Source organism: Macaca fascicularis, chromosome X (genome assembly GCF_037993035.2).
Source record: "Macaca fascicularis isolate 582-1 chromosome X, T2T-MFA8v1.1".
Lineage (NCBI taxonomy): Eukaryota > Metazoa > Chordata > Mammalia > Primates > Cercopithecidae > Macaca > Macaca fascicularis.
In genome coordinates, this window is record NC_088395.1 from 161,156,766 (window position 1) to 161,184,589 (window position 27,824).

At 39.4% G+C, this 27,824-nt stretch overlaps 2 protein-coding genes across 2 annotated transcripts in view; one reads left to right on the plus strand and one right to left on the minus strand.

Annotated features, from left to right (window-relative positions):
• The window catches only part of F8 (coagulation factor VIII), a 209,992-nt gene extending 209,794 nt beyond the window's left edge, over window positions 1-198 (minus strand). Inside the window, exon 1 of the mRNA XM_045383830.2 lies at window positions 38-198. The gene's annotated coding sequence lies outside the window, so the exon portion shown is untranslated. The remainder of the gene's footprint in view (window positions 1-37) is intronic.
• Window positions 78-27,705, plus strand: FUNDC2 (FUN14 domain containing 2). The gene is made up of 5 exons (XM_045383836.1): window positions 78-329; window positions 6,626-6,776; window positions 19,625-19,700; window positions 24,680-24,811; window positions 27,197-27,705. The coding sequence occupies exons 1-5, from the start codon at window positions 197-199 to the stop codon at window positions 27,272-27,274; spliced, it is 570 nt and encodes a 189-aa protein (XP_045239771.1). The 5' UTR covers window positions 78-196; the 3' UTR covers window positions 27,275-27,705.
• Window positions 27,706-27,824: the final 119 nt, after the last annotated feature.

Here is a 27,824-nt window from a genome sequence, read left to right on the forward strand (position 1 = left end):
GTGGGGAGTAGGGGGAGAACTAGGGAGGGAGCCTCACCCCCGGGAAGCTTTCTGCGCACGCGCATCTCGGTGCATCTGTTGGGCGGGGCTGCGGGGCCTGTGACACCGCCCGCTGAGCTCTGTGATGTAGCCGCTTGCGGAGACTGGAAGCAGGAGCGGCACGCCCGGCCCGCCCTCTTCCGCTGCCGCTGTAGGAATGGAAACATCTGCCCCACGTGCCGGAAGCCAAGTGGTGGCGACAACTGAGCGCCACTCCGCGGCCTGCCGCGCAGATCCTCTGCGTGTGTCCTCGCGAGACAAGCTCACCGAAATGGCCGCGTCCACTCAAGGTAAGGGCGGGCGCGCGCGCGGCCGGCGCCGCGGGGAGCCGCCTTCCTGGGCTCCGGAAGGGGAAGGGCTCAGCGCCCGCCAGTCCCGACCAAGCTCCCCCGGGAGCCAAAGCGGCGCGGGGACGGGGAGGGCGCTTGGGGCTCGCCCCTGGCCCATCCGCTCCCAGGGTCCAGCCAAGGTCACGCGCGTGTCTGGGGCCTAACCACCCCGGTGTGTCGTCTCCAGTGGAGCTCACCCAGCCTTCCGGCGCCGCCCCCGGCAGCTGAAGCACGGAAACGTTCTGTCCCTGTTCTCGGAAGCGGTCTGGCTTCTTTGTCCCTTTGGACGTTCATCTCAAATGCCTCATGGCGTCGTTCCGTGTACAAGGCACCTCCCCAATTGCTTTATTGTTGGTTTTGAAAAACTAGCACATATGGGATGGTACTTAAGAATAGCCTTCTGTTTAGTCGGCGTAGTCAAAGATTCCGTGTAATTCGCAGTGGAGCACGTCTTTAAGTTATACTTCTTACCCTATTTTGAATGCTTAGGTTGTATTTAATTTAGTACTGACTCACAGGATCCCATTGCTAAACAGAGCCATGATCGAAAACTCAATTATATAAAAGTAAAATTACATAAAGTATGTTAAAGGCAGTGGAAATACTAAAAACTCATCACTTTTATTATTTACCATCTTTTATTGTTACTTTGCTTTTGGGGTTATTTATACATCTATTGTATCTCTGTGGAGGAGATACTATACTATGGTGCTCTACTGTGCATCTCTTCCCAACTCTGGGTTCAGTGGTGTCACAGTTCAGTAATGTCATGCTCACGATGAATGAATACACAATGGAAATTGGCTACACTACAAATCAGCCCTTGCCTAAAGCCAACTGTTAAACATTTTACCAGCGCACCGCTAAATTTTAGATGACTCTGGGAAGGTGGAATGTGCAATGTGATAATTATGTATTTACCTGCAGAGCAGACTTCTCTTATTGACTTTAAACGTATAGGTCGATTAGGTATTTGCACCTAGGAAATTGTTGTGAGAAATTTTGAGGTTAAGATGAATTTTAATTGTTATCACAGTGATGATCACATAATACTGTGATCATTGATTTTGTGGGCTCATAAACGTGGCTAGTGGCTGACTTTGTCTCTCATAGTGTTTAGCAGTGTTTGACCAATGACTGACCAAATATCTCGCATTTAATCCACCTTCCCCCCTACTCTCTTTTTTAGGGACTAGATCTGTCATTCAGGCTACAGCACAGTGGCACAATCATAGCTCACTGCAGCCACAACTGGGCTCAAGCGATCCTCCCACCTCAGCCTCTAATTCCCCCTTTTGACTGGAGCCACCTGTTGATCTAAGGGGCTTGGTCAAATTACATTAAAACAAAACTGTAATGTTTTGCTGTTACATTAGAAAAATTATTTTTTTAGAAAACTATTTTTTAGAAAAATAAATTATTTAACTACTTGTGAGGCCATGGGGTACTCAAACATCCATATTTTGTCTGCTAAATGGGCATCTGTGATGTATCCTGAATGAATTCTTGAATATTTTGTGTATAGTTTAAGGTAGAGGTTGAGAGTAGTTTTTTTTTTTTTAAAATATGTAGTAGTTGTAACATCACTTGTTGTTTCCTTCATTGAATTACCTTGCTGCTGTGTTATTAAAAATCAAATGACTATATGTGTGGATCTATTTCTGGATTCTTGATTCTCTTCCATTGCTATATTTGGGTATCCTTGGGTCAGTTTGACAGTATTGAATGTCATCGCTTTATAAGTCTTGAAATTAAGGTAGTTGTATATTATACTGTAGCTTTATAATAAGCCTTGAAATTCCTTGAACCCTCCTCTTTCCCCTGCCCGCCCCCGCCCCCAGGATTATTCTGGCCGTTTGTGGCAGTTTGTATTTTCCTGATTGCAGCAATATTTACGATTCCTCGTGGTCTTTTTCCTAGTGACTTTGACACTCCTCCCACCCAGGGGTGGGGTCTATATTCCCTCTTCATGAATCTGGATGGGAGCTTGTGACTGACTGCCTGTTCCTACAGAATGTAGTCGAAGTAATAACTGCATTTGCTCTCTCCCTTTCTTGGGACTTTCACCTCCTGAACTCTGCTTCTATGCTGTGAGGAAGCCTAGACTGATTCACAAAGAGTAGCTGCCTGTCTATCTGAATAAGTGTAGAGTCTTCAGACCCAGCCTGTAAATCTTCTGGCTAAAGCCTCAGACATCATGAAACAAAGACAAACCACAGTGCCGTGACTGAATTTCTGATAGAATCTGAGAGCATAATATATGATTGTTTTGCTTCATGAAGTTTTGGAGTAATTGGTTGTACAGCCGAAGTAACTGGAACACAGCTGGGTTTTTTTGTATCTTCATATGAATTTTAGAACCAGTTTGTCAATTACATAAAACTTACTTTTTTGTTGGGTGCGGTGGCTCACGCCTGTAATCCCAGCACTTTGGGAGGCCGAGGCAGGTGTATCAGCTGAGGTCGGGAGTTCGAGACCAGCCTAACCAACATGGAGAAACCCCGTCTTTACTGAAAATACAAAAAATTAGCTGGGCGTGGTGGTGCATGCCTGTAATCCCAGCTACTTGGGAGGCTGAGGCAGGAGAATCACTTGAACCTGGGAGAAGGAGGTTGCGGTGAGCCGAGATTGCGCCATTGCACTCCAGCCTGGGCAAAAAGAGCAAAACTCCATCTCAAAAACAAAAAACAAAAAAACAAGAAAAAAACCTACTTTTTAATTGGGATTGTATTGAATATATAGATCAATATATGGAGAGAACGAACATCTTAAAAATATTGAGTCTTGCAAAACATAAACATAGTATATCCCTGTTATTTTAGGTCATCTTCAATTTCTTTGCAGTGTTTTGTAGTTTACAGTGAAGAGGTCTTGTGCATCTTTCATTGAATTTATTCCAACATAATTTTTTTTTTTTTGAGACAGAGTCTTGCTCTGTCGCCCAGGCTGGGGTGCAGTGGCCGGATCTCAGCTCACTGCAAGCTCCGCCTCCCGGGTTTAGACCATTCTCCTGCCTCAGCCTCCCGAGTAGCTGGGACTACAGGCGCCCGCCACCTCGCCCGGCTAGTTTTTTGTATTTTTTAGTAGAGACGGGGTTTCACCGTGTTAGCCAGGATGGTCTCGATCTCCTGACCTCGTGATCCGCCCGTCTCGGCCTCCCAAAGTGCTGGGATTACAGGCTTGAGCCACCGCGCCCGGCCCTATTCCAACATAATTTTTGCAATTAAAATTATTTTGTTTTCCAGTTCATCATTTCTAATATGTAAAAATTCAAATGACTTTTTAATATTGGTCTTATAATCTGTGACCTTGCTTCTGGTACCTTTTTGTAGATTTTTCTGGGTTTTCTATATACACAGTTATATTATCTGCCAATGAAGACAGAATTATTATTGTACCTCCTTTCTAATCTCTTTGACTTTTATTTCTTTTCTTCTATTGTACTGGCTAGGAACTCCAGTACAGTGCTGGGCGAGGTGGCTCACACCTGTAATCCCAGCACTTTGGGAGGCTGAGGAGGGAGGATCACTCGGGGCCAGGAGTTCCAGACCAGCTTAGGCAACAAAGTGAGACCTCCTGTCTACAAAAAAAAAAAAAAAAAATCAGTTGGTCACAGTGGTGCACAGCTGTAGTCCAGCTACTGGGGAGGCTGAGGTGGGAGGATTGCTTGAGCCCAGAAGTTTGAAATTGCAGTAATCTGTGATAGTGCCACTGCACTCCGATGTGGGTGATAGAGTGACACCCTGTCTCAAAACAAAACAAAACAAAACAAAAAGCAGTTGAATAAATTTTAGGGAAAGGAAAGTGTTCCATATTTCACCATCAAGTATGATGTTAGTTGTATATTTTTCATAGATGCCCTATATCAGATTGAAGAAATTCCCTTCTATTCCTGTGTTCTACTTTTTATTCTGTTTTTTCTTTGATTTTGAAGTATAAAATTTCTGTAATTATTATTTTGTATAGTAAGTATTCATTTAGATTTATCCAGCTATTTACCCATTCCAGTGTCCGTCATTCCTTTCTGCATTTCCAGACTTCCATGTGGCATCATTTGTTGCCAGGCCGAATGTTACTTCTATCCCATTCTTTCTAATCTTCTGGAACTCCGATTACATATATGTTTAATCTTTTGAGCAGTTTTCGAACATTGTTATTTGCTTACTTCAGCATCTTGATCGTCACTGTTCTATTTCTTTTTTTTTTTTTTTGAGGCTGGGTCTCGCTGTGTGTAATCTTGGCTCATTACAACCTTCGCTACCTGCGTTCAAGTGATTTTCCTGTCTCAGCCTCCCGGGTAGCTGGGACTACAGGCGCGCACCACCACGCCCAGCTAATTTTTGTATTTTTAGTAGAAACAGGGTTTCACTATGTTGGCCAGGCTGGTCTTGAACTCCTGACTTCGAGTGATCCGCCCCCTGGGCTTTCCAAAGTGCTGGGATACAGGTGTGAGCCACCATGCCTGGCCTGCTTCTATTTCGTTTATTTAAACAAATTTTGTTTCTTTATATGGCTTTGCCTTTGCATGGGTAGTAGTAATTTTCTATTGTTTATTGTATTATGTGTGAAAAGATTGTACAGACTCCATGCCAGATGAAGTTGATCATTTGAGGTCAATTTTACAGTAAACAGCTTTGAATAGTACATTGCTGACATTTCATATCAGACGTTTCTTAGTGCGGTGTTTCCAGGGAAACAGGGCTGGGTATAGTAGGGGAGCCTGACATTATCTTCCCACAGAGAAAGGGATTGACATTTTGTTAATTCTTTCTCCAAGCTTGGGCAAATCACTTAACTTTGGAACCTTCATTTCATTTTTTTTTTTTTTTTCTGACACAGAGTTTCACTCTTGTTGCCCAGGCTGGGGTGAAATGGCGCAATTTCACCTCACTGCAACCTCTGCCTCCCCGGTTCCAGTGATTCTCCTGCCTCAGCCTCCCGAATAGCTGTGATTACAGGCGCGTGCCACCACGCCCAGCTAATTTTTGTAGTTTTAGTAGAGACGGGGTTTCGCAGTGTTGGCCAGGCTGGTCTTGAACTCCTGACCTCAGGTGATCTGCCCACCTCGGCTTCCCAAGGTGCTGGGATTACAGGCGTAAGCCAGTGTGCCCGGCACCTTTTTTTTTTTTTTAGGTGGAGTCTCATTCTTGTTGCCCAAGCTAGAGTGCAATGGTGTGATCTTGGCTCACCACAACCTCCACCCCTCAGGTTCAAGAGATTCTCCTGCCTCAGCCTCCCGAGTAGCTAGGATTACAGGCGTGTGCCACCACCTCCGGCTAATTATGTATTTTTAATAGAGGTGGGGTTTCTCCATGTTAGTCAGACTGGTCTTGAACTCCTGACCTCAGGTGATCTGTCTGCCTCCAGCCTCCCAAAGTGCTGGGATTACAGGCGTGAGCCACCGTTCCTGGCTTTCATTTCTTAATTATAAAATTGAGTTAATAAGTAGTACCTACCTTATTCTTTGGATTTAATTAGATATACATGATTAATGTTTAGCACATTGCCTAGTAAATAGTAAGAGCTCAATTAAACATTACCTCTCATCTTCATTATCACTGGAGATCTACGTAGTACTTAGAAAATTTGTGGATTACTGAATAGCATTGAGTTACTCCTGAAGAGAAGGGGCAAATTTGTTTCATTTGGGATGCATTACTGGCAGTTTTTTGTAGGTCTTCTTGGATTGATTTATTTATTTGAGATGGAGTCTTGCTCTGTTGCCCAGACTGGAGTGTAGCGGCGCTATCTCGGCTCACTGCAACCTTTGCTTCCTGGGTTCAAGCAATTCTCGTGCGTCAGCCTCCCGAGTAGCTGGGATTACAGGCACCCGCCACCACGCCTGGCTAATTTTTGTATTTTTAGTAGAGATGGGGTTTCGCCATTTTGGCCAGGCTGGTTTCGAACTCCAGACCACAGGTGATTCGCCCACCTCGGCCTCCCAAAGCGCTGGGATTACAGGCGTAAGCCACCATTCCCAGCCTTTTTTGTTATTTTTAAATTTGAGAGGACAAACTAGAGGACTAATTCTAGATTTTCTAGGTTTTTCCCTCTAATATAGACATTAGCATTTGCTGATTTTAGTCTGATTTTCCAAAATTGTAACTTAGAATAAATTTACTATTTAAAATACAATATTTGGAGGTTTCGTTTTATATCTATCTCTGTTTCTTTAAATATATTTTAATCTAGTTAGGTATGGTAGTGATTTCTTATAAAAGTAAATATTTTCTTATTTAACATATTATTTCTTGTAGGAAACTTTGACGGAAATTTTGAGTCACTGGACCTTGCGGAATTTGCTAAGAAGCAGCCATGGTGGCGTAAGCTATTCGGGCAGGAATCTGGACCTTCAGCAGAAAAGTATAGCGTGGCAACCCAGCTGTTCATTGGAGGTGTCACTGGATGGTAAGTGATGTGAAAGATGTCCATTGTCTTTTGTGCATGATTTAGTATTGCAGTTATAGGTACCATCATCTCCTTTAACCAATGAAAACACATTGGCTTTTGTGAAATTGGTCACTTAATGTGTAGCGTGTGTCTAAACATCATCTTAAAGTGCCATTTAATGGTTATACATAATGATTGTTTGCTATATGCCAGGTTCTGTTTGAAGTATTTACATAGATATCTCATTTCCTTCTCATAACTCTGGAATTAGTACTGTTATTTTCTATCCTCATTTTATAGAAACTGAGGCTCAGAAAGATTAGTTTGCCCAAGGTCACATAGCTGGTAACTGGTAGAATAAAGAGCTAACTACTTATTAGCTATGTCAGATGATAACTTAATATGATACAGCTTATGGTTTCATTTGTAATAAATTCAAAAAATGTTAATAGCAAATTTCATAGGTGAATATTGAATCCATTAATCTCATAGACTCTTTACATTTGAAAAATTTTATAGCACCATATAGCAAATATAGAACAGCGCATATAACAGATGTACATTTTAGCAAATACTTAGAGTGAACACCTATGTAACAACTGCTCAGGTTAAAAAAAATGTGGTGCACCCTAGAAACTCAAGAGGTTGTTATGCAGTTATTTCATTGCTTTTCTTTGTAGTTTTAACACCAGTTATGTCACTAAATAACATACTGTGGTTTACCTGGTTTCCAGATTAAAGTAAATGCAATCAGTATGTATTCTTTTGAGTCTTGCTTTTTTTGCTCAACCTGATGTTTCATATGTTCAATTACTTTGTGTATAGTTGTAGTTTCTTCACTTTCATTTGTATTTTGAGTTCCATTATATGACTATACCATAGTATATTGATCGAGTTGATGACTGATATTTGAGTTGCTTCCATTTTTGGCTAATACTATGCTGATATGAGTATTAGATTTCCCGGTGTATATATGCATACATTTCTGTAGGGTCTGTACCTAGAAATTGCCAGGTAATGGGTATAGGTATCTTTAGCTTCACTAAATAATGTCAAACCACCTTCCAAAACTGTTTTTAACAGTTTACAGTCCCAACAAGGACTGAATGAACCTGTTGTTGTACATGGCGGCACTTGATTTTGCCAGGTTATTAAATTTTTTAAAAATTAGTTAATTTTTCCTTAGCAAGGTAATCCAATTAAATCCAGACTGTTAACATTTTGCCAAGTCTGGTAGTTAGGTAGTAGTATTTCATGGTGGCTTCATTTACATTTCCCTGAGTAGGAGTGACATTCATCAACTTTTACGTATGTTTGTGACCATTTGGATCTCCTCTTTCAGTTCCACTCTAGTCTTTTTCCTCTGAAGTTGTCACTCTTTCCCTTGTTAAGCTGTAAGAGTTCTTTATATATTCTGAATATTCTCAGTCCTTTGTTAGTTGTGTGTATTACAGATATTTTCACTCATTCTGTGGTTATCTTTTCATTTTATGGTATCTTTTGATGAACTGAAGATCTTATTTTTAATATAGTCAATTTTATCAATCTTAACCTTAATGGTTAGTGATTTTTATGACTTATTTAAGTAATCTTTGCCTACCCCATGTTTCAGAACTTTTATTATTTGACCTTTCACATTTAGATTTATTATCCACCTGGAATTGTTTTTGTGCTCGGTATGTGGTAGATTCCTCTTTTCTTCCCCATGTGGAATACCCATTTGTCCCAACTTAATTTATTGCAAAAGCTATCCCTTTCCCCGTTGCTTTATGTGAGTGTGTGTGTGCATGCATATTTGTGTGTCTGCTATCTTATTCTTTAGGAACATCTTGGCTATTTTCTTTATCTCTTAGTTTTTAAGTTTAATAAATAGGTATATTATAAGTTGCACATATTTAAAGTATACAATTTGATACATTTTTACATATGTACATGCCCATAAAACCATCACCACAGTCAAGATAATGAACATATCTATCACTTCAAAAGCTGCTTTGTACCTCTTTGTAATCCCACGCTCTTTCCTTCATGCCATGCTCCCACCACTGATCTGCTTTCTATTACTATAGATTACTTGACGTTTTCTAGATTCTTTTTAGAAGTGGAATTACATAGTATATATCCTTTTTTGCCTGGCTTCTTTTATTCACCATAATAATACATTTTTTTGTTTTGAGATGGAGTCTTGCTTTGTTGCCCAGACTGGAGTGCAGTGGCGCGATCTTGGCTCACTGCCTCCTGGGTTCAAGCAATTCTCCTGCGTCAGCCTTCGCCATAATAATTTTGAGATAATCTGTACTTTTCTGTTTATCAATAGTTCATTCCTTTTTATTGCTAAGTAGTACTCTGTTGTATGGATGTACAACAATCTGTTTCTCCATCCACCTTTGATGCACATTTGAGTATTTTTTTTTTCATTGTTTGGCTATTACAAATAAAACTTCAAGTTTGTGTCCGAGTCTTTGTATGAACATATGCTTTCATTTCTTTTTGGTAAATATCTAGGAATAGTATGGCTGAGTCACGTAGTAAGTGAATGTTCTAAATTTACAAGTACCTGCCAGTTTTTAAAGTGCCTGTATCATCTTACATCTCCACCAGCAATGTGTGAGGGTTCCAGTTCCTCTGCATCCTCACTAACACTTGGTATTATCTTTTTGATTACAGCCATCTTAGTGGGTATGAAGTTGGATCTCATTGTGGTTTGAATTTGCATTTCTCTAATGACTAATGATGTTGAACATTTTCATGGGCTTATTTTTTGCCATTTGTATGTCTTTGGTGACTTATTTGTTCAAATCTTTTCCACATATTTTTATTGGGTTGTTGGTTTTTTTTCATTGCTGAATTGTGAGAGTTCTTTAAATATTCTAGATAGAAGTCTTACATATGTGATTTGCAAATACATTACTTCTGTGTAGCTTTTCATTATCTGAACTGTACCTTTAAAAGAGCAGAAGTTCTTAATCTTGAAGTGCAACTCTTTTGTAGCTCCAGCTTTTGGTGTCATGTCTGAGAATATTTGCTTAATCCAGGGTCACCAAGATTTTCTCTCGCTTTTTCTAGATGGTATATAGGTTCAGATTTTATATTTAGTTCTGTGATCAATTTTGATTTACTTTTTGTATATGGTATAAGGTAGGAATCCAAGCTTTTTTTGCATATGGATATCTAGTTGTGCCCACATTTGTAAAAAAGACTATCTTTTTCTCCACTGAATTGCCTTTACACCTATGTTGAAAATCAGTTGACTGTATGTTTTTGAGCTCTTTGTACTGCCAAATTGTTTTTCATCAAAGCTATTTTGAGTATTCTAGGTATTTAGCATTTCCATGTGAATTTTAGAATTAGCTTGGTGCCAGTTTCTGCCAGACACCTGATGAGATTTTGACTGGGATTGCGTTGATCCATAAACATTGGTGTCTCTCTCCAGTTTGTTTAGGTTTTCTTTAATTTCTCTCAGCAATGCTTATAGATCTTACACATCTTATATCAGATTTATCCCTAAGTATTTCATATTTTAAAAATTTTTTAACAGTAAAAAGATACAAATTAACTCAGCCAAGGGAAGAGGCACATGGAATAGGGTCCTGTGGAGTCTTTATATTTCTTTCTTTCTTTTTTTTTTGAGACATAGTCTTGCTCTCTCACCCAGGCTAGAGTGCAGTGGTGTGATCTCGGCTTACTGCAACCTCTGCCCTCCGGGTTCAAGCAATTCTCCTGCTTCAGCCTCCCAAGTAGCTGGGACTACAGGTGTGAACTGTCACCCCAGGCTAATTTTTGTATTTTTAGTAGAGTCAGGGTTTTGCCATATTGTCCAAGCTGGTCTCGAACTCCTGACCTCAAATGATCTGCCTGTCTTGGCCTTCCAAAGTGTTGGGATTACAGGCATAAGCCTCCACACCCAGCTGAGTCTTTACATGTAAAGTAGGTTTCTTGTAGTTTCCATATAGGTGGTTGTTAATTTTTTAGAATCCAATTTGACAATCTTTTCCTTTAAATTAGGGTGCTTAGACTATTTACATTTAAGTTTATTTTAAAAATTCTTTTAATTGACTAGTAAAAATTTAGGCTGTGTGCAGTGGCTCACACCTTTAATATCAGCACTTTGGGAGGCCGAGGCGGGTGGATCGTTTGAGCTCGGGAGTTTGAGACTAGCCTGGGCAACATGGTGAAACCCCATCTCTACAAAAAATACAAAAATTACCTGGGCGTGGTGGTGTGCACCTGTGGTGCTAGCTACTTGGGAGGCTGAAGTGGGAGGACGGCTTGAACCTGGGAGGCAGAGGTTATAGTAAGCCAAGATCGTGCCACTGCACTCCATCCAGCCTGGGTGACAGAATGAGACCCAGTCTCAAAAAGGAAACAAAACAACACAAAAATTGTATATAATTGTATATACATGATGTTTTGATATATGTATACATTGTGGAATGGCTAAATCAAGCGATTTAACATGTATTACCTCACATACTTACCATGTTTTTGTGGTGAGAACACTTAAAATCTACTCTTGCACCTATTTTCAAATATATAATATGTTGCTATTAACTGTAGTCACCACGATATACAGTAGATATCCTACACTTCTTTCTCCTAACTGGAATTTTTGTGTCCTTGACCAACATTTCCCCAACCGCCCACCCCACAACCTTTGGTCACCACCATTCTCTATTTCAATGAATTTGACATTTTTAGATTCCACATATAAGTGAGACCATTTGGTATTTGTCTTTCTTTGCCTGACTTATTTTACTTAGCATAATGTCCTACAGGTTAATCCATGTTGTCACAATGTCAAGATTTCCTTTTTAAGGGTCGAACAGTATTCCATTATGTAATATACCACATTTTCATTATCCATCTGTTGATGGACGCTTAAGTTGTATGTATCTTGGATATTGTGAATAGTTGCAGTGAACATGGGAATGCAGATACCTCTTTAATGTACTGACTTCATATCCTTTGGCTGTATACCCAGTAGTGTGATTGCTGAATCATATGTTATTAGTTCTACTATTTTTAATTTATTGAGGAGTGTCCATACAGTTTTCCGTAATGGCTCTACTAATTCACATTCCTACCAACAGTGTACAAAAATTTCCTTTTCTCTGCATCCTCACCAACACTTGCTATCTCTTGTCTTTTTGATGATAGCCATCCTAACAGGTGTGAGGTGATAACTCATTGTGGTTTGCATTTTTCTCATGATTAGTGATGTTGAGCATTTTTTTCATATACCTTATTTATTGGCCATTTGTATGTTTGTATGTCTTCTTTTGAGAAATGTCTATTCAGGTCCTTTGCCCATTTTTTAATCAGGTTATATTTTTACAATTGAGTTGTTTAATCCCTTGTATATCTTTTATATTAACCTCTTATCAGATGTATGGTTTGCAAATATTTTCTTCCATTCTTTAGGCTGTCTCTTCACTCTGTTGATTCCTTTGCTGTACAGAAGCTTTTTAGTTTGATGTAATCCCATTTGTCTATTTTTGCCTTTTGTTGCCTTTGCTTTTCGGGTCATATCCAAAAAATCTTTGTGCAGACCAGTGTCATGGAGTTTTCTCCCTGGTTTCTTCTAGTAGTTTTACAGTTTCAGGTCTTATATTTAAGTATTTAACCTGTTTCCAGTTGATTTTTGCAACGGTTTGAGATGAGGGTCTCTTTTGCGTGTGGATAAACAGTTTGCCTAGGACCATTTTTTGAAGAGACTGTCCTTTCCCTGTTGTGTGTTCTTGGCATCTTTGTCAAAAATCAGTTGGCTGTAAATACATGGATTTATTTCTGGGCTCTCTATTCTGATCCGTTGGTCTATGTGTTTGTTTTTAATGCCAGGACCATGTTGTTTTGGTTACTATAGCTTTGTAGTATATTTTGAGATCAGGTAGTATGATGATGCCTCCAACTTTGTTCTTTTTACTGAAGATTGCTTTGGCTATTAGGGGTCTTTTGTACTTCCCTGTGAATTTTAGGATTTTTTTTCTCTTTCTGTGAAAAGTATCATTGGAATTTTGATGTGGATTGCATTGAATCTGTAGATTGCAAGTGGGATGTTTGTTTTTGTTATTATTGGGTTCAAAATTACCATCTTGGTATTTAATCTGTTCTTTGTTTTCATTTTTTGGTTTCTTTTGGATCAAGTATTTGTGTGTGTGTATGTGCATAATATAAGTATATATGTTATGTATGTGTGTACATATATACTGAGATGAAATTCACATAACATAAAACTAACCATTTTAAAGTTTATAGTTCAGTACAACTTAGTACATTCACAATATTGTACGACCACTATCTCTATATAGTTTTAAAATGCTTTTATCACCTCCAAATAAAACTGAGTACCCATTGAGCAGTTACTCCTAATTCTTCCCTCCTTCAACTCCTGGCAACCACAGTGTGCTTCCTGTCCTTATGGACTGACCTATTCTGAACATTTCATATAGATTGAATTATGCAACGGGTGAACTTTTGTATTTGGCTTCTTTCACTTAGCATAATGCTTTTGAGGTTCATCCATGTTATAGTGTATATATATTGCTACTTCATTCCTTTTTATAGCTCAGTAGGATTCCACTGTATGTATATGCCACAATTTGTTCATCCATTCATCTGTTGGTGGACATTTGGGGTGTTTCCACCTTTTTTGACTGTTGTGAATAATGCTGCTATGAACATTGGGTAGAAGTATTTTTTGAATACCTATTTTTAGGTCTTCTTTTTTTTTGTATTTACCCAGGAGTGGAATTGTTGGGTCATACGGTAATTCTATGTTTACTTTTTTGATGACTCACCTAACTTTTGGGCATCTTTTCATGTACTTGCTGGCCATTTGTGTATCTTCTCCGTATAAATGTCAACTCAAGTCCTTTGCCCATTTTTAATTGGATTTGTCTTTTTGTTATTGAGTTGTAAGAGTTCTTTATATGTTCTGGATTCTAGACCCTTACCAGACACGATTTGCAAATATTTTGTCCTGTTCTCTAACTTGTTTTTTCACTGTTTTGATAATGTTCTTTGATACAAGAAAGTTTTTAATTTTGATGAAGTCCAATTTATTTTTAATTTTGATGAGGTCCAATTTATTTATTTTGTTGCTTCAATCAAATATTTTCAATTCCATTTTCATAATTTCATTTTCATGGATATTTTCATAATTACATTTACATCTTTTGTTAGCTTATTCGCTACAATTGTTCATTGTGTAATTTTAGTGGTTGCTTTAGGGTTTATAGGAGACATCTTCTACTTATAGTCTGCCTTCAATAAATCTACCGCTTCATATATGATATAACAGTATGCTTCCATTTTCCCCTTCCCCCTTTGTTTTCATTGCTATAGATCTTACTTTTACATGTCTTATAAATCCATAATACATTCTTATTATTTTTGCATTAAATACTGAATTTTTATAGTTTTTAATAACAAGAAGGAAGCCTTTCATATTTCTCTCCATAATTTCCATTTCTTGTGCTCTTCATGCCTGTGTGTGGATCCTGATTTCTATATGATATCATTTTCCCCTGCCTGAAAACTTCCTTTAACATTTCTTGTATTGCTGGTCTGCTGGGGATATTTTTTTTTCCAGTTTTTGTATCCGTGAAAAAGGTCTTTATTTCATCTCTGTTTTTGCAAGATCACTTAGTATAGAATTCTAGAGTGACAGGGTTTTTTTTTTTTTTTTTTCAGTACATTGAAAATGTTACTTCATTGTCTTTTAGCTTTGTATTATTGTCTGTGGGAAATGTGTTTACTCCAAACTTTATTCCTCTTTACCTAATACCTCTTTTTCCCCCTTCAGGCTCCTTTTAAGATGTTCTCTAGGCCGGGCGCGGTGGCTTACGCCTGTAATCCCAGCACTTTGGGAGGCCAAGGCGGGCAGATCACGAGGTCAGGAGATCGAGACCATCCTGACTAACACAGTGAAACCCCGTCTCTACTAAAAATACAAAAAATTAGCCGAGCTTGGTGGCAGGTGCCTGTAGTCCCAGCTACTCGAGAGGCTGAGGCAGGAGAATGGCGGGAACCCGGGAGGCAGAGCTCGCAGTGAGCCGAAATCCGCCACTGCACTCCAGCCTGGGTGACAGAGCGAGACTCCATCTCCAAAAAAAAAATAAAAAGTAAAAAATAAAAAAATAAAAAAAAAAGATTTTCTCTTTACCATTTATTTTAAGCAGTTTGATTAGGTTGTACCTTGCTATAGTTTTCTCTTTCTTTCTTTCTTTTCTTTCTTTCTTTCTTTCTTTCTTTCTTTCTTTCTTTCTTTCTTTCTTTCTTTCTTTCTTTCTTTCTTTTTCTTTCTTTCTTTCTTTCTTTCTCTCTCTTTCTTTCTTTCTTTCTTTTTCTCTTTCTCTCTGTCTCTCTTTCTCTCTTTCTTTCCCTCTTTCCCTCTTTCCCTCTTTCCCTCTTTCTCTCTTTCTCTCTTTCTTTCTTTCTTGACAGACTCTTTCTCTGTCACCCAGGCTGGAGTACAGTGGCATGATCTCAGCTCACTGCAACCTCCACCTCCGAGGTTCAGGTGATTCTCGTGCCTCAGCCTCCAGAGTAGCTGGGATTACAGACATGCGCCACTGCACCTGGCTAAGTTTTGTATTTTTAGTAGAGATGAGGTTTCACCATGTTGGCCAGGCTGGTCTCAAACTCCTGACCTCAGGTGATCCTCTTGCCTCAACCTTCCAAAGTGCTGCGATTACAGGTGTGAGCCACCATGCCTGGCCTTCTTTGTCTCTTTTGCTTAGATTTCATTGAGCTTTTTGGATCTGTAGATATATAGTTTTCTTGAAGCTTGGAATATTTTCTGTCCTCCTTCAAATATTTTTTTCTGTCCTCCTTCAGTGATTCCAATTACACATTTATTAGGCTGTGTGAAGTTTTTCCACAATTCATTAATACTGTTTACCTTTTTAAAACTTTATTTTGAGATAATTGTAGATTCACATGCAGTTAGAAATAATCCAGAGAGGTCTTATGCCCATTCCCCAATTCCCCCCATGGTAACATCTTGTATAACTATAGTTCAGTATCATAACCACTTTCATTTTTTTATCTCTTTTCTATTTCATTTTTGATAGTTTTTATTGCTATTTCATGAAGTTTATTAATCTTCTACAGTGTCTAAACTGCTATATATTTCATCTCAGACATTGTAGTTTTTATTTCTAGAAGTTTGATCTGCATCTTTTTTTTGAGACTGTCTTGCTCTGTTGCTTAGGCTGGAGTGCAGTGGCACAATCACAGCTCACTGCAACTTCTACCTCCTGGGCTCAAGAGATCCTCCCACCTCAGCCTCCCGAATGGTGGAACTGCAGGTGCATGCCACCATGCCTGGCTAATTAAAAAAAGTTATTTTTAGAGAGATGAGGACTCACTATGTTGCCCAGGCTGGCCTTAAACACCTGGGCTCAAGCAATCCTCTTGCCTTGGCCTCCTAAAGTACTAGGATTACAGGCATGAGCCACTGTACCCAGCCAAGATTTGCATGTTTTTAAAAGAGCTTCCTTGCCTCTACTTATTATGTGCAGTCTTTTCTCTAGCTTCTTGAACATATTGAATATAATTATAATAACTTTTAATGCTTTTGTCTACTAATTTTGTCATCAGTATCATTTCTGGGTTTCTTTTAGTTGATTTTTTTTTTTATCATGGTTCATATTTTTCTGCCTTGCAAGCCTGGTAGTTTTTAATTAGATGGTAGATATTATGAATTTTATTTCATTGGGTGCTAGATATTTTTTATTCTTATAGATGTGCTTGATTCTTGTTCTTGGATCCAGTTACTTAGAAATTGCTTGATCTTTTTGGGTCTAGCTTTATTATTAGGCTTTATTAAAAATGCATGTTTTGTTTTAAAAAGAGAAAAAGCCAGGTGTTATAAACAGTGCAACATTTTTTGTAACAGCAAAAATCTGTAACCATTCTAAATATGTATCAGTGACTCTGATTATACTTTAGTAAGTCTGAACAGTGGAACGCTCTTAAAATGGACCCTTATGATTTATTTACTGGTCCTACCAACCTTCCAATTTCAGAGTTGCTTCAGAAATATACTGCCTGACATCTAACTTTTGTTTAAAAAAGATTAAGTCTTATGAGGTTCTCCATGCATTGTTGTATTTGTAGTTCTTTCTCTTACTGAGCTGAAATGTAATAAGGGGAGAACAGTAGACAATGAGGGTAGTGAGGTAATGGGAGACAAGATGTTAAGTGTAAGGCTTTAACTTTCTCTCTTAGTGAGGAGGGAAGCTACTGGAAGGTTATGAGCAGAAGTGTACCTTCATCTTACATTTTAGAGCAGGGTTCAGTGAAATTTTTCTGAAAAGAGCCCATATGGTAAATATTGTAGGCTTTATGGGTCACACAGTCTCCGTTGCAACTTGATTTACAAAGAGATGTCTGGCAGGATTTGGCTCCCAGGCTGCGGTTTGTCGTCCCCTGTTTTAGGATTGTATGGTCTGCTATATTGAGAATAGATTCTAGGGGGCAAAAGTGGAGGTAAGGAGTCCAGATGAGGAGCTGTAACAGTAACCTACATCAGAGATCATGGTATACACCCAGCAGATAGAAAGTGAATACACAGAGCAAAGAGGTTGTAGGACTGAGTCTTGGGACAACCTAACATTCAAAAGTCAGAAAGAGGAAGCAAAATTGTCTGATAAGGAATGGCCAGTGATATATGAGGAAAACCAAGAGAGAATGGTATTCCAGAGCAGAAAGATATCAAGAAGGAGAGTACAATAGCAGAATAACAAATAACCTGATAAAACATGGGCAAAAGACCTGAACAGACATTTCCCCAAGGAAGGCATGGAAATGGCCACCAGAGGTATGTGATGCTTAGCATCACCAGTGATCAGGGAAATGCAAATTAAAACCACAATGAGATATCACCTGACACCTGTTAGAATGGCTGTTATCAAAAAGAAAGATAATTGTTGATGAGGGTGTGGAGAAAAAGGAACCCTAGTACACTGTTGGTGGGAATGTAAATTGCTACAACCATTATGGAAAACAGTATGGAGGTTCCTAAAGAAATTAAAATTAGAACTACCATGCAACCCAGCAATTCCTCTTCTGAGTATATACCCCAAGGAAATGAAATCACCACCTCATAAAGATATCTGCCCTCTCATGTTCAGTGCAGCATTAGTTTACGGTAGCCAAGATAAGGAAACATCCTAAGTGTCCATCAATGGATGAATGGATAGAGAAAATGTGTATACAATGGGATACTATTTAGCCTTAAAAAAGGAGATTGTGCTGTTTGCCATAGCATAGATTTGGGAGGACATTATGCTAAGTGAAATAAGACACAGAAAGACAAAATACTGCACGATCTCATATGTGTGGGGAAAAAGTCATATATACAGACAGTGCTATAATGTAATAAATATAAATATAAGGAAATAAAACTGGTTACCAGGGATAGGATGGGAGGAAATGGGAAGATGTAGGTCAAAGGATACAAAGTAGCAAATATGTAAGAGGAGCAAGTCTAGAGATCCAATGTACAGCATGAGGACTGCAGCTAATACAATTTTATTGTATTCTTTTTTTTTAAGAAGGGGAGAGTAATCGACTGTCCCTTTTCTCTGCTCTCCTGTACAGCAAAACTACTTTGAGGCCATCTCTTTTGTCCTGTGTCCATATTCTCTCACACCTACTCCATTCAGGCAATTGTATTGCCTTAGGGATTTCCATGAAATAAGTGGATTTTAGCTGCTCTTACCACAAAAAAGTAACTGTGAGATGATAGATATATTAATCTGCTTCATTATAGTAACCACTTTACTTGTCTATATGTATCCCATAACATCATGTTGTAAACCTCAAATATACACAATAAAATTTCTTTTTTTTAAGAAGGGGAGAGTAATTGACTGTGTCAAAAGCTGTTGTGGGTCAGATGAGATTAAAGCTGAGAAGTGAACACTAGCATTTGGTGAGGTCAAGATCAGTGGTAACCTTGATAGGAATGGTTTCATTGAAGTCATGGGACAAAAGCCTGAATGGAGTAGGTGTGAGAGAATATGGCCACAGGACAAAAGAGATGGCCTCAAAGTAGTTTTGCTGTACAGGAGAGCAGAGCAAAGGGAAGGTGGCTGGATAATTGGAGTCTAGGGAGGATTTTTTCAACAATGGTTAATGATTACAGCTGATACGTGTTCAGCAATGAACACAACAAATCTCTGCCTTCATGAAGCTATGTATCGGGTGGGGGCAGGAAGATAGACAATAATAAAGAAACGCATAATTATATTAAACTGGCTACGAGATGTTGCCACTCAGATATCATGTGGACATTTTGCATTCAACACATTCAAAATGACATTATCTCTTCCCCTCCCTTCCCCCACCTTTTCCTCTGTTTCTCTTCCTTGTTTTTATATTGTAAAAAATGCCACATTCAGGACAGAATCTTGTGACTTATCCCTTGCAACTGTCCTGTCCTCAAACTCAGGCGTGTTTTATTTTTTTCTTCACAAACAGTTCTCAGGTCTCCTCCCTCCTTGCAATCTCTACCTCGGCCCATGGCATTCATTTCTCTTCTGGATTGCTACTTTACCCTCTTAACTAGAGTCTCTGACTTCATCCTCCCCGTTTAATCATTTCTCCACAATGTAGCCAGAGTCGTCTTTTAAAAATATAACCTGAGAGTTTTAAGGGACTTACTCAAGACCACAACATTCATAGAGCCAAGATTTGATTTCCTTATGGCATGCTCCTCTTGGGGCTGGGCTTTATGTAGGGGATAGGAAGGAGCTAGATCATCTTAAGCTACATAAGATATGAACATTGCCAGAAATGCATTGTTTATGCAAAACTGACAGCTCATCAATTTGTCTGATGTTGATTTGTTTTTGTAGGTGCACGGGTTTCATATTCCAGAAGGTTGGAAAGTTGGCTGCAACAGCTGTGGGAGGTGGATTTTTTCTCCTTCAGGTCTGTATGTGAAATGTTCTCAGATGTTTGGAAATTCCACCTGCCCATTAAGGAATGTGGTGTGGGGAGTTGTAATACAGTCCTGGCTGTGTACTATTTTAAATGCTAGTGACCGTTTGAGTCAGATTTTATCCATTGTACTAGTAAATGTTATTTACCCAGTCACATTTTATTTCCTCATGTGGGGACAGAAGTGCAAATTCCTTATCATAGCTCCCTTGAAAGAGTTTTTAAGACCAGCTCAAATATTAAGCAGATGTGATTTCAAAAATATAAGTGTGCTGTGATGATTTAGTCTCATATGCTAATATAGCTAGCTTTTACAGAGGGGACGTGGAGCATGTGATGAGAAATGGGAGCTAAGTGACAGTACACTCAGATGTTGTCTGCTGTCTCCTTGACCCATAGTTTCAGAACCAGTGGTTGCCAGTTCTTTTGAGACTGCTTAGGAGAGACTTACAAGCAAGACTTGAAAAAGAAAAGGGGAGCAGTTTCTCCAAAAACAAAAGAAAACTGACATTTGATTGTATTAAGCATACATTTCTTAGCTCTGCGGCATTGATATTCAAACCTGGCTCTGCATTGGAATCACCTAGGAGTTTTTAAAAGAGCCAACCTGTGCCACCCCTGACCCACAGTGTGATTTCATTGGAAAACTTAAAACTCCTGACGTGATTCTGTCATGCAGCGGTGCATAGAGCTGCTGTGTTGTGGGAGCCATAACTTGCTGAATCATGCCAGAGTCTCTGAATTCACAGCCCTTTGTCTCTTCCCACAGTTGGCAACCCTCACTTTTGCAAGGTAAGTTCTGCATTAGCACCATGATTGGAGTGAGTTTTGCAGATAGGTCAGGTGAAAATCAAATGTATTGAAGAGGGAAGCTGGTAATTGGCTGTATCTGGGTTGAGTGTGGTATTGCTGCATGACAAATTCCCCCAAACCTAATGGCTTCAAATAATGATCACTTTATTCTCTCTCATGGTTACAGGAGTTTGGGGAGGGTTAAGGTAGGGGCTTGTGGATCAGAGTCTCATGTGGTTACAGGCCAGATGATCAGAGGATTGGGGTAGGTCTGGACTTGTGGGGCCTCTTTGTCTCTCTGTCTCTGTTTGTCTTCCCTCCTCCTCTCCTTACTTCCCCCATGTCCATAGTCTCAGTGCTCTTCCATGTGGTCCCTGTGCCGGCATAGGCTTCCTCACACCACCTTGACCTCAGGACTCCCAAGCACAGTGCTCCAGAAACGTGGTGCAAATTGCATCTCCTTTGTTGCCCAAGCCTCAAAAGTCATGTAGCCTCACTTTTGTTGGCTGCTTCCCTGTAGGCTTGTTAGGTGCTGGCTCTGTTGCAGGACAGGTCAGACGCCCTGCAAGGTGGGGCCTCTCCTTACACCTCTCTCTCCTTCCCCTTGACCCTTCAGGTGGAAGTGCAGTAACATCTCTATCCCTGTTGTTTCCCTTATATGCTGCCCCAAACTTCATAAACATCTTAATATTGCTTTGAAATGTCTTAATTTGAGTGTGTCCTCTCTTTCTTTTTGGGGCCCTGACAGAAATAATTGGTATTGAAAGTGTCTCCAGAAAGGCACCTCAAAATGAGATTTTGGTGTTGGATAATTCCAATATTCAAGGGGTATAGGGACACTGCTTTGCTGCAGAGGTGAAACGTGGAGAATTGGTGGCAGGCACTCATGTTATCTGTCACCAGAGGAGTGAGAGCAGGAGGCAAGCATAATGTTGGGAGATCAGTTATATCACGAGTTATAGTTTGACATAGGGATACAGTTTCCTTTTTTCCATACTGATAATTGAGCAGAATTTAGTGAATAATTCTTCCCATTCCCAACATTTGCAGCATTGTCTCTTTCATATATCAAAATCCATGTATGTGTGGCTGTGACTCTGGTTTCTGTGTTCTATTCCACTAGTCAACTTTCTATCTTTATGACAGTACTAAAGCTTAATATTTGGTAATGCAAATTTTTCCACCTTATTCTTCAGGAGTGTTGCAGCTACTTTTGTGTTCCTGCTTGTTCATCTAAATTTTAGATCAGACTTGTCAGTTATTTTCAAAAATCGTGTTGAAATTTTTATCGGAATTGCATTGGAACCATGTAGATATCTCTTATGATATTGAGTATTCTATCTATGAACATGGGTTTTCTCTCCAATTATTTAGGTTTTCTTTAATGCCTTTGAATAGACTTTTATTATTTTTCCATATAGATCTTGTACATCTGTGATTCAGTTTTATTACTGGATACCTTATAACTTTAGTTGCTCTTGTGGATGATACAATTTTTAAAACTACACATTCTGATTCATGCTAATGTGTTGAAATACAGTTGATATTTTATGATGTTGTTTCAGCCAGCCACCTTGTTAAAAAAGTCTCTTATTTCTGACTTGTCTGGGATTCTTTTGAGTTTTGTCTATAAAATCTTTTTATGCCATCTGTGAACAGTGAAATTTTCCTTCACGTCTTTATGAATATAGTTGCTTTTTCTTACCAAGCTGTAGATCATTTCCAGCACTTTTTGCAGCTTTCAGAGCCCAGCAACAACGCTTGCCAGTTGTCAGTTTATTCGGCTCCCTCTACTTGTTGTGCTGCAATGGAAGTAGGATGTTGAGCTTTGTCAGTAGAGGATGCTGGAGGGACCTTGCAGCGGGAGAGGCTGCTTTTCCCAGTTCTGGTGTTGCTTTGCCCCTGCAGTGTAGTCCCCCAGTAATGCCAAGGAGAGCAGGAAGTCACCTTGCAGTCCTGGTCTGGGCCACCCAGGGGACTTCACCACCACCATTACTACTTTTGCACCCTTGTAAAAAATCAGTTGTAGTTGTCCAAGTCTGCTTCTGTACTTTTTATTCTGTTCGTTGGTCTGTGTCTGTCTTCTTCAGTATCACATGCTGTCTTGACTGCTGTAGCATTATAGTAAATCTTAAATCAGGTAGTGTGATTCCCCCAACTCTGTGCTTTTTCAGAATCATTTTGGTGATTCCAGTTCCTTTGCCTTTCCATATAAATTTTAGAACCAGCTTATTTATGTATCTATAAGAAGTCCTGCTGGGATCTATAGACAATTTGGAGAGAATTGGGCATCTCATTTCTGTGTTGAGCATTCCATTCCATGTACATGTCGTCTCTCCATTTATTTAGGTTGTCTTTGAGTTCTTTCTTCAGCGTTTTGTAGTTCTCAGTATACAGATCCTGTATGTTTTATTTGATTTGTACCCAATATTTAATTATTTTTAGCACCTATTGTTGTAAATCATTTAAACATTTTTCATTTCCAGTTCAAATTGCTAGCATTTAGAAATTCAGTTGGTTTTGTGTGAATTTGTATCCTGTGACCCTGCTAAACTCACTTTTTTAGTCTAGGAGTTTTTGTTTTTTTGTTGAAGTCTATGAAATTTTCTATGTAGACAAAGATGTCTATGATTGGAGACAGTTTGACCTCTTCCTTGTCAATCAGGATGCCTCCTAATTCTTTTTCTTGCCATGTTGTGCTGACTCTGAGTTCACTGCAGGGTTTTTTTTGGTAGATGTTCTTTATCAAATTGAGGAAGTTCCCCTCTAATCCTCTTTCTCTGAGAGTTTTATCATGAATTTGCGTTGAATTTCGTCAGATGTTTCTTGAGTCCTGCCTTGAGGTTAAGCCAGGCGATACTGCAGGAAAAGCAGGAAACACGCCACCAGTTTGGTGGTGCTTTGGTTTTCTGGTCTTTTCCAATCTGCATGCAGCTGTTTTTATGTAAGAGCCTTCAAATAGCTAGTCCATGTATTCTCTCAGTTTAATAGCAGGATTTTGTGGGATAAACAGAGTAAATGAACCAGAACCACCTTTTAGATACAAACATTGATACTCAACTATGTGGTTGCTATAAGTAATTTGTTCTTTTTAGTACTAAGTAATATTCTATTGTGTAAACATGATACAATTTGTTTATCCATTCATGTATTGATAGACTTTTGTGAATTTCTAGTTATAAACTCATAAGTAGAGCTACTATGGCTTGATTACTTGTGAGGTTGAACTTTTTCCTTTTCGTGGACACCTTCCTCTGTGAATTGCCCTTACCCATTTTTAAAGTGAATTTTCTTTCTTACTGATCTCTATAAGAAGTTCACTTTTTTTGAGTCTCAATGTTTTGTTTATGATACACATCACAAGTATTTTATGTAGTCTGTTTGGGTGACTGGTGGTGCCATTAGCTAAAATAGGGACTAGAGGAAGAGCAACAATGCAGGAGGAGACTCTAGCAAAGTGACGACTTTTAGTTTGGGATATTTTGAGATATCCAGGTAGAGAGAAGTGATATTGATAGGCCATTGATTGGTCGGCTATAGTCATTCTCTTCATTCCTTGGATGATATTAATCCGTCATCAAAAAACTACATGCTTGAATCAGATTTACACTGAGTTTTAGTGTTTCTGCCTGCTGTTTTTTTATCAAGGGAAATAGGTATATGCTGTAGGTGTCTTTGGATGTGCTTCTCTTAATACCCGTTTATATGAAGTTGCTCATGAGAAATCTCTGTGGGGCTGGATGCTATATTTCTTCCTGTTAAGCAACAGTAATTACTGCCGGAATGCTTTATTCTGTTCACGTTGTCAGGAAACTGACACTCATGGGCACATTGTCAGGGTCATTCTCTGGAAACATTTGTATTGGCTGTAAGGTCCATCTCTTCACCCTACATCTTGATCCCCCACCTTGATTTTCATCTTACATAACTCTTTGTAAAAGGGTTGTAAGAGTATAAATAAAAGAATTGCCAGTAGTTATTTCTAGTGCCAGGCATATGGCTTCACATATTGGGGGGATGCTGAGTAGATGTCATCATGATACAAATAATCAAATGGCAGATGTCTCCAAAAATGGAAAGTCAGAGGGTTTCGAGAGTCTACTTCAGGATTTATCCTGATGAAAAGAAATAACAAATCTGTTTCTCATTTCTTGTTGTCATTATTGTTGATACTGTAGCTTGCAAACCATACTGGGTACATCAAAGTTGACTGGCAACGAGTGGAGAAGGACATGAAGAAAGCCAAAGAGCAGCTGAAGATCCGTAAGAGCAATCAGATACCTACTGAGGTCAGGAGCAAAGCTGAGGAGGTGAGACTCGCATTGTTCATGTGTAGTGTGTGAACAGTGCAGACAATTTTGTGTGTACAAAAACAAGGCTTAACCCTGTTGCACCATATCTCAGTGATGGACAGGGCTTAAGCATTACAAAGAACTTAGAGTAATGAGACAAAACTAACTTGGAATATCATCACTTCAGAGCATTTTTAAAAGCTGGATAATTAAAGTGTTTGGTAACCTTTGTGTACATTTGTGGAGTGATTATCCCTTTAACCAGTTCTTGTAGGAATGTAGGGCAGCATAGTATGATTTTGTCCCCATACACACGTATCTCTGAAACATTTATACTCCGCTTGTTCTGCATATAACTAGTGGAAATGTCACAAGTATTCATCTCCACTGTATATCATGAAAATAGCCATAGATGATATGTTAAATAAGTGGATGTGGCTGTGTTGCAATAAAACTTTATCTAAAAAGAGGTTCATATTGGATTTGGCCCATGGGCTGTAGTTTGCTAACCCCTGATCTTGTTCATTAAAGCCAAGTTAGATTATAACCTGGCACTGTAGGGACAGGAGAAGTTCTTACTTTTTAAAAGGATATTTTTTGCTGCTTCGTTATTACCTTTAGAAATATGTCAGATGTCCCAAATAAATAAGTGCACTGAACTGGGGAGAAATAAGCAAGGATCAGGGTGTCAAGAAGAAAGCTGGTACTTTCTATAGCCTGGAGTGATGAGAGATTCTCCCATTATCTCACTCTAGCCTCACAGGGAAAACAGACAGATTGAGTGCAGGGCAGAAGAAATACCCTGTGTGTGCCTCAGGCTTCTCATGTTGTGAGTGGCTCTTCATCCTGGTGATTGGCAAGTGGCTGGTCAAAGCTGGTGCCTTTACCCAGAGTGGGAGGGTGACAGAGGTGGGTATCTACAGGAGCCCAGAGCCCAGATGGTTCCTCTTTCCTTTCTTCCTTCTGTCTCTCCTCAAAGTTATGAAAGTTATACTTTATTTCATGAAAACTTTATTATTCAAATGTTTATAAAAATAATACATGGCTGGGCACAGTGACTCACCACAGTGAGTAAAAAAAAAATTTTTTAAGAGAGGCCTCACTCTGTCACCCAGGCTGGAGTGCAGTGGCACAGTCATGGCTCACTGTAGCCTCAACCAAGCGATCCTCTGACCTCAGCCTTCTGAGTAGCTGGGTCTATAGGTGTGTACCACCACACCCGGTGAAGTTTTAAATTTTTTGGAGAGACAGGGTCTCCCTGTGTTGTCCTGGCTGGTCTCAAACTTCTGGGCTCAAGCAGTATTCCCACCTCGGCCTCCCAAAGTGCATTACAGGTGTGAGCCACGGCGCTGTGCTGAAAACTTCTAAAATAATACTGGAAGTGTATATAATAAAAAGTATAAAGTTAATATTTGATTGGAACCAACTGTTGACTCACAGAGGGAGTTTGTTATAAAGTAACCAGATGATTTGGAATTTCACAAATTTGCGTGTTCCTGTTCCTGGCCTGGCACTGTCACAGGCCCTGGGGATGTAGTGGCTGGTTTTCTTACTCATAGAGCTGGTGGTCTGATTTGAGAAATAGGATGAAGATTTAGTTCAGTATTTAGCAACAAGATGACTTCAGTGAGAACAGCTTAGTGGGGTGGTGCAGTTGAAAGCCAAATTAGCAAGGTTGAAGAAAGAGTAGTAAAAATAATAAACTAAACCAATTTTTTCAGGAAGTTGTATGATTTTTTTTCTTTACCCCAATGGCAGATGACAAAAGTGCTTCATTTAAGGAAATGTAGAGGTCCAGGAGAGTTGGGGGAAGAGTGGAAATGAGGCAGGAAGACATAGGCATAGTTGGAGTAAGGGCTTACTGGAGGGTTAGGAGACAGTGGTCCTAGGAGGATGGGGTGGTAGTGTGAAAAATGTTAGGGGAATGTCAGGGTGTGAGTAGCTTAGTTGGTTTGGAGATGAAGTCACTGTATTTGAGTTCAAGAAATGATCAGGCCAGGATGTTGGATGTCTTGTTCATATGAACACTTTCTAAGGTGGTGATCATACTTAGGAGAAAGAGGAAGTCTGAGCCAGTTACCAAAATTGTCTCTGAATTTGGAAGGGTGGGGAGTGGTCAGGAGATTGGTAGAAGACAGACTAAGGAGCCGTAAAGAGTGTCTGAATGTATGCACTGAGTCTCAGATGACTGGGAGCTTTTCCAGAAGGGTAGAGGGGAGGTGGGAAGCTTTGGGAACTTAAGGAAATAAGAACCTCACCTGTTAATCATCTTAGATGTGGTGAAGTGTGAGAATGAGAATTTATAGCATCTACCTGGGAGCAGGCATAGGTATAATAGAGATGATTCTTAATATTATTAACATCCTTAGCAAAACAACCCATTGTACTATCTTCTGTTTTCAGGTGGTGTCATTTGTGAAGAAGAATGTTCTAGTGACTGGGGGATTTTTCGGAGGCTTTCTGCTTGGCATGGCATCCTAAGGAAGATGACTTCATGTTCATTGTTCCTGTTTTTTTCCAGCCAGCAACCTCTACACTCCATCATAGGACATCGAGTCCCTCCTCCTCTTCTCCTTCTTCCCTGCCATGGCAAATCCGAGTGGCTTCTATAAGCGTCTGCTGGTACAAGTTAATGTGGCACCATGAGCCTGATGGTGGCAGAAGAGACAATAGTCCTTAGCTCTCCTCCCAGTACACCCCCTACTTGGTCAGTCTGTAGGTCAACAAGAAAGTTCCTTTACCCCCATGCAAGACACTTATGAGAACACGTTGCAAGATGGCTGACTGTGGAGGATGAGTAGATCCTGAAAGGTTGTCCCGAACTGTTGATTTGGAAAAGAAATAAGCACATAGATAACCTTATTGTGTGCTGCATGGAAAGGAACTGAATACATTTGCCTTTAAGCATGAAAGATTTTGGTATCTTGGTGTCTACTTTCTTTTTTAGTTGGCTTTACATTACAGAAAGAGCTATTTAAATCTGTTATAATTATGCCGACAAAATTGGCAGCATAATTATTATAATTGAAAA